Genomic DNA, 7,835 nt, shown 5'->3' with positions numbered 1-7,835 from the left:
GGACAACATGAATCTTCACAGGTTAGAGCACGCAGCAGCAGAAATCAAGAAAAACAGACTTAAATGTCACTTGAAATACATTAGAAATAAAAAGCTGTGAGCTGCGCTGGTGTGAATAACAGCAGCAGGGATGGAGCTATTAGCAAACACAGAGCCTTATTCAAACAGTGATGAAAGATTTGATATGCACCAACCCAACATTTAGAGCACTCCTCCTCAGGCATTCAACACATCCTGCTGTCAAGGATGTAGTGTGTCTGTGTGTGCTTGAATGTTGCCGTTATGATCGTTGATCTTTCCCTGTCTCAACATGCCTGCAGCGATGCAACTCATTGTACTGGTGTCCCTGTTTGCGGTGACAGCCTGTAGAGGTAAGTCAACATTTCACATTTTTACCCGTGTTCGCTCGTTTGGGAATTTGCCTGAACGTTATGTTGAAGTCTTATAAAGATGCAAAGTTATGCAAACAGGAAATGTCTTGCAGTGAGGGGGAGGTTCAGCAGGTTTGTCTGAGGTAGTCTGGTTGCAGGTTTTCCCTCAATATGCAGGAAACAGTTTTTACACCTAAAACAGTAACATCGATCAGTGTTTGAGCCCAGTTGTTAAAACATGCAGCCTTGTACTAAGCCTTTATATTCAAGAAATATAACCATGTGTGTTGCAAAGTTTGTTTCTCTGCACTTTGTCCCATACATTTCATTACAGTGAAATATGAACTGCTAACAGTAAATCATAAGAGGAAGTTAAAGTAAATGGAAAGGTCATGTCTGGGTGGAAACTGGTGCAAATATTTGATCAGTGAGAGTGCTCCTGAGTTAAACCACTACTGCAGTGTCTGGTACTTAAGCACACACACGTACAGCTGACTGCCAGCCATTTTTCTGAATCACCAGTGACCACAAATCATTACCTTACCGGCTGTTAATTCTGCTTTATTAAACACAGTCAACAGCCTCATCTGAACCTCTGACTAAACTGTGACTTAATGACAAGAGAAGGGCTTAAATAGTTGACCAAACAATCTCACCTCGAGGTCCTACTTCGATCAAACAACACAGTCTTCATCAACAGACGCTTGTTTGGTTGTTGTCGCATATTTTCTGCCAACTTAAAGTTCACTTGAGTGCTATTGACCAGCTGCTAGTGTGTTTGGGTTTTTCAAAAATTGCCTCCACTGAGTATATTTAACGAAAATTGGACGCTTAGCTGTGTAACTGAAGGTGGATCCACAGTCCCCTTCAGTGCATACACATAATTGATATACACATAATTCACTACGCCTTTGCTTTTAGTTTAGCATATCAGCTTTGTTATCTTAAAAAGCCTCCAATCACACTCCACCAGCCTTATCTTCATTAGGTCTGAATGCTGTGCATCATCACATAGTTTGTGCTTTTTGTTTCTCTGCAGCTCAACCACCAGCTTCAGCCACAAATGCTGAGCACCACACTAATCTGACTGTGAGAACGAAAAATGATGTCATTTCATCTACTGTGAAAACCACCAACACATCACAGCAAACTACCCCACACCAGATAAGCACAACAGTCACTTCAGAAAAAATGTCATCATCACCACCACTATCCTCCACGTCCCCACAAACACCCAGCAAGACAAAGGAAACCAACCCCAGCCGTCCTCCTGAGACTACAAAGACCAACAAGACGTTGGACGAGACAGTTTCCCCGAGATCAACACCCCCACAGGCGTCAGGATCACCAAACGTCACTGCAACCACCACCGTGAACACAACAAGTCCAGGTCAGACCGCTGTCAGAGCCCAGGGTTAATTTGTTCTTCTGAACCATCTGTCGTCATCATCTGTCCACACTGTAGTGAAATTCAAGTCATTTGTAGGAAGAAGGTGCTGAATTTTTTCTTTAATAGTCAAAATTTTATTTGTAAAAAAGGTCATGATGTCATTACTACTGAGGGTTAATAGATGACTCAATAGAACTATGACTATCTGTCAGGCTGGTTAAAGTACTGAACAGAAACCTGTTGTTCTTGTCTCATTAGGAAGTACAACACAGTGAGGCACAGTTTCTGAACATGGGCTGTGTGCAGTTCTGTGTGGATTAAGCACTTTGATACTTTCACAGTATTTATTTAGCACCTGGACCAGCTTTATAATCAAAAAAAGACATGGAAATCTCACTTTACAATATGGGACCTTTAACAAGGAATTTGTCGCTCTTTTTTCTGTTAAACTTCCTTCCTCCCGAGGTCCCGTCATAATTACTGTGGCCGCTAAAGGTCATCTAATGATAAAACTAAACAATGGGTTGTAATAAGCAGTTTGCACGGATGACCTATGGGCTCACAGGACAGTCTCGCTAGTTTAGTTTGCAGTAAACTAATCTCATGAAAATGAATTCTAAATGAACAATCACACCACAGCTGTAATAACAAAGAGCACTGCTCTGGCAGGACAGTACATAGAGTGATGTTTTGTAAATTTCACATTGATTATAATGTATTACACACTTTGGATGCCCTGTGCTGGCAAATGTAGAGTTGCAGGTCTTTTGTTTACTTTTTTCAGCAGAGACAGAAATGTGTTTTTTTGTCTCTCCCTCAGCTCTTTCACATGACCAAGGAAAAGGTGACTTGGCAACAAATCCCGGCCTTGTGGCCATCATCTGCATCTTTTGTATTATCCTTGGCCTCGTGCTGGTGGTGGCGTCAGTGAAATGTGTCCGATCATCAAGATCCAACTTTGAGAGGCTTGACGATGTACCGATGGTGAGTTAGAAAACTTTTTTTGGTAAAACTCATTTTAAACACTTAAATTTCATACAATATTTACAAATCTGGGTTCATGACACATTTGATTATGCATTTGTTTAAGGCATGCTAGCGGTATTGATCAGCCAGTTGATCCAGACTGAAATATCTCAACAGCTATTGGATGAATTGCCATGAAATTTTGAACAGACATATTTTGGTTGATGACATATTAATGACATTTCCATCAGCCCTGACTGTATGTGTGTTCATTGCTAATTAGTGTTGATATTAGCATGCTAACACACCAGTATAAGATGATGAACATGGCATGATTTATATCTGGTAAGCATCAGCAAGTTTGCATTGTGAACATGTTAACATGCTGAGGTTAATATTTAGCTGAAAGCATTACTGTGCCCAAGCACAGCCTCACAGTGTCACAAGCATGGCTGCAGACAGTCTTGTTTTATATTGGATGCCTTTGACTGCCAAAATCTTGTAGACATGACAATTTGACATGACACAAACTTGTGTACCTCTTGAACATCTTGTCCAGTTCCTACCACATTTAGACAAGGAAATTGCAAATCAACTCCAAGTGAAGAAGGAAGCTAACAAATAAAACATATGAAACTAAAAACCAAGAAGAATACACAATAAACAATGATATGAAAAAAAAATATAGGAAGGTTTTTCCTGGTGTGTGAAACTTGCCTAGTATTTCCACCAGCAGGGGGCAACACCAACAACATGAACAAGCTGTAACTGGCAGTGGTACATTGTCTCACTTTTCTGAACTGTGAACCCTGGCAGTGTGTGAAGGCTTGCATTTAAAGCATTTTTACTAGCATGTGTCATTTCTTCCTTTCCCCTCAGCAGTGAGCACAGTGGTTTGCTGCTCTCTTTCTTTACACAAACAGGAAGGCTGACTAGAAGTCTGACAAACAGGACAGTGTATGGTGAGCGTGTGACAGCTAAGCACTTTCTTAGGAAATGAAAGCTTGTCATTTGCACTCCATCAGTGTGTCAGCAAGTATTCAGACACCCCAGATGATTGAAGTGAAAGTTTAACCAAGAATCGGGGCTCCACCGTGTAAAAAACAGAGACAATTTCTCACCAGAGGTGCAAGAAAAACACTCCATAGAATAACTGTCACCAGCTGTCTATAAATCTTTATTGCCACACGACTGCAGATGCTGTAAAACGCTTTCAGGACATTGTGTTGGAGCAGAACAGAGTGTACAGAATATGAACATAAACCACAGCTCATGCAGCACATGGTCAACAGCATATTGGTCCAAACACAAAAACAGTTGATTTTGCAAACCGAGCAGGTGATGATGAAAAGATGACTTGCAGGTTTAATAAGTGACAGGTCTGCTACATTAAAAAAAAAAAGTGATGGACTGGGTATTGGAGCAAGTCGTTTTGGTGGTGGGTGGTGGGTTGTATACTATTTTAATGAGAAATTACTTAATTGAATGTTGTTTAATAACGGCTTTTGTATTATTTCAGCAAAATTTACTTATTTTGATATTGTCATTAAAAAGGTTACTATTTTCTATCTAAGAAAATACGGAAAGGACAAAAAAAAAAAAAGGTTTCTTTTTAAAAGAAAAACAAACATGATATAAAAATGATTTGTGTCCTTGAAAAAATAACAAGAAAAAAATCTATTTTCCCTGCCTGTGATTCACAACAAAATCAAACACATTTTAACATTAACCAGAATTTTTCAAGGGAAATATTCACACATCCAACTATCTCAGATGAAGGCGTGTTAGAAAGTGTCACTTCAGTCTTGAGAAACAAAATCCTGCACACTGCTCTTGCTCAGCTTCACAACTTATTATATACGAAGGTCCAGAGGAACCGAAACAGTTACACAGACTCCTCATGTCTAGCTGAATCACTGTTAAGTTTAGCTCAGTTGGTAAGGCAGGTTTGTAACACCACATGTCCAATTCAGTCATTGTAACATTTACAGTATGTTGCAGGTTATTAGGGATTGTTTCTTTCACTTAACCCCTTTGTTGTTTCCTTCCGTCTCTCCAGGGCAAAGTCAATGAACACTCTCCTTTCGCCCAGTACACAAAATGACAGAGGAGTCTTCATCAGACGCCAAAGTCCAGGAGGAGTCAGGTCTGCTTGTACGAGCCTGATGTTTCTGAACACAAAAAAACCCAAACGTCTTCCACACAAGCAGTGACTCCAACTTTAGGTGCACAAGAAAAAGACAGCTTTTATTGTTTCCTCTCAGGCTCTTATTTCTTAACAAAGCACTTTTGTCAGTGACAATGAATATTTCTGCCTCAGCTTTGACCTTTGATCTATTAATCTGGCTGCTTGTAATTCTGCTGATTTTGGCTCTGAAGTTTATTTCTCTGTAGTTTCTTCAGCCTAAAAGGTACAAATGTAGATATAATGTTCCCCAGATTGGTCCTATATGTCCTCGTAAGCACTTAAAATGAATAATTGCACTCTTACATGTAACAAGTGATGTTATAAGTACACTATACAGTAAATTTTTTTTAGTTTCCATAAATATTTTATGATATGCACACTTGCAGATTTTTGTTGTCAAGGAAAATGGAAGGTGTATTTCCACCGTTGAAAGTGTATGAAAAAGTAATGCTATCTGCGTGTGCAAACGCCTTTTTGGGCAATTCAAATAATTTGTATCATATAATTTACTGCCAAATATGGCATATAAAAAAAGTTTTGCAAGGATAATCTTTCTAAAGTTCCTTAATTGTTTTTTCATCTGTGATACTTTAAAAAGTGATTTTTGTCTTTTTATCAAGAAAAACAGGATGGCTTCCAACCCCAGTCTCCTAGTTGACCCACTCATCCACCACAAGCTGCTTGATATGTGGACTTCATTGCTCATTATGCTACCTCACCTGACTTCCTTCACTTCCTATATATATATATATATATATATATATATATATACACACACACTGTAAACCACTACCCTCTATATATGAGGGTAGTGGTTCACTTCAGCCTCTTGTGGCTGAAATGAGTATTACAACCAACAACAACCTTTTTTTTACCTGCCAAAACCTTTTTTCACGTGCTTTCCCAGATGGAAAAAATTAAGGAACCTTAGAAAGATTATCCAGACAAAACATTTTTTACTTGTTCTTTAGCCATAAACACTCATTCATTCTAACCTCCAATACATACACCTCTCCTTATTGATGACACACAGACTTCTTCCAGTCAAGGATAAAATACTATAACTAGTTTCATCTTTCATACTTTTTTTAATCAGTTAGTTTTACGAAGTGTTTATGCTCAGGGATTGCCGTAAATCCATGCTTTTCACCCCAGCCTCTTCTGCGGGCATTATAGACTTGCTGTCAGACAGATGTAAAGTACATAATTGTGATGTTTTCAATAAAATAAAATGAATATTACCAAAACACATTTTTTAAATTTATTGTATTTTGGTATTCTGGTTGTTGCGATCCCTGACTTATATTGACTGTCAGCCACACTCTAACATGTCAAGTTTCCCCAGATAGATGACTCAGACTCCAGAGATAAAGCATGTCGGCTGCAGAGTTTGATAGTGGGGAATACCGAAAAAAGGCAGAGCCACTAAGGCGACTGTGTCTCTGTGGACAAACTGTATATGTGTCTGAATCACTTTGTGGTCTTGGTATCTTTAACTCACAACTAAGACACTTTGCCAGTAAAAGCATAAGAGGGACAAGTCGAAATCTGAGGTTCTTGCCCAAGTTGTTTACCTAATATCTATAAATCTGACTAACATATATCTTAATTACATCTGTGAGCACAAAAGAATCCTTAAGTCTTTTTAACTTTTTTTGCATCTTAGACGATTGCAAACATTATTTTCACCTAATATATGAAGACTGGCACTAGATGTTTTTTTTCAAAATTATTATTTTCTCTTCTGCGATCTTTTTTGTTGACCCACTTTCACTTGTAATGTGCATAAAATCACTACTTATGCTGAATTAAAAAATGGTTTTAATGTGGTAAATTAATTGAAAGAATAGTGCTTTAATCCCATGTATAATGAATAAATTGAGACGTTAACAAAGAAATGATAGATAGATACAGACATCAGCAGACACTCTGTATCCACCCTGGTGATGCTCCCCTGGGCCTTCACTGCAGCAAGTTTTAGCTGCTTTCATGCTGTTGCTTCCATCAGCAGTGCAATAATCAATAAATGCCAGTGTGTCAGTCCATGTGTATATGCCAGAGCTATAACCAGCATCATGTTTGACAAATGAGGTTGTGGCTTTGGGTCATGGGCCGTTAGTTTTTTTTTTCTTCCTCACTATCGTCTTTCCATCATTTTAGAGGCAGATTTTTGTTTCAGATTTTGTTGCAGAACTCTACCAGGTTCTTTTTGAATGTTTTTGCATAGTGCGACCTGGCTTTTCTGATTTTGAATCTAACCAGAGGTTGGCATGTGGTGAATCCTCTGAGGTCAGGAGGAGACACGTATGCCTACATCCTGCAGAGCATTCTTGACGTGCTGTGCAGTCCCAGTGGTTTTTCTTCACCATGCAAATGATTTTCTGGTCATCAACAAGCCTTGTGCTCCTCTGTCATCCAGCTCGTTTGCTGTTTTCTAATTTTAGTGTACACCTGCTTATTTAGAACATACATAATTGCTGGTTTTGGGTGAACAGGTATCTCTGACAGATTTTTGCTTTCGATTGAGCCTCATTATCTTCTTCACATGCATGCTTACCTCTGCACTCGTCATACTGGACAGACAACTGCACCTCGGCGTAAACTCCCTGTCAACTCAATGCCCAATAAACATTTAGCCTAGCAGCCGTACTACTTCTGAGCCCTTGCAGTTTGGACACAATGTGTTAAAAGTGACCCACTAAGTTCTTTGTAAAGTCATTTAAACTGACTCAAAATAAAGCAGAGACTTGGCATTTTAATATGCTGAACAGCCTGAAGAATAAAATAGCTGTCCGAACTCTTACAGTCAGAACTGCAGATAGATATTAAGGAGTCACTGTGGAGGAGGCAATAAATCAGGGACAAAAGGTCAAGAAATCTGACTAATGATGAAAAACATGCAATACGCCTGTGTGACCTA

At 39.0% G+C, this 7,835-nt stretch overlaps 1 protein-coding gene across 1 annotated transcript; it reads left to right on the top strand.

Annotated features, from left to right (window-relative positions):
• Positions 1-223: 223 nt before the first annotated feature.
• cist1 (colon, intestine and stomach enriched 1) lies at positions 224-6,162 on the top strand. The gene is made up of 4 exons (XM_023399633.2): positions 224-371; positions 1,411-1,761; positions 2,582-2,745; positions 4,787-6,162. Exons 1-4 carry the CDS (start codon positions 311-313, stop codon positions 4,829-4,831), a joined length of 621 nt encoding a protein of 206 aa, XP_023255401.1. The 5' UTR covers positions 224-310; the 3' UTR covers positions 4,832-6,162.
• Positions 6,163-7,835: the final 1,673 nt, after the last annotated feature.

This window comes from Seriola lalandi, unplaced genomic scaffold, assembly GCF_002814215.2.
Source record: "Seriola lalandi dorsalis isolate HSWRI2012SDOR001 ecotype SW California unplaced genomic scaffold, Sedor1 jcf7180002052092, whole genome shotgun sequence".
Taxonomy (NCBI): domain Eukaryota; kingdom Metazoa; phylum Chordata; class Actinopteri; order Carangiformes; family Carangidae; genus Seriola; species Seriola lalandi.
The sequence above is the reverse complement of the archived record's forward strand: the minus strand, read 5'-3'. Positions and strand labels throughout refer to the sequence as shown.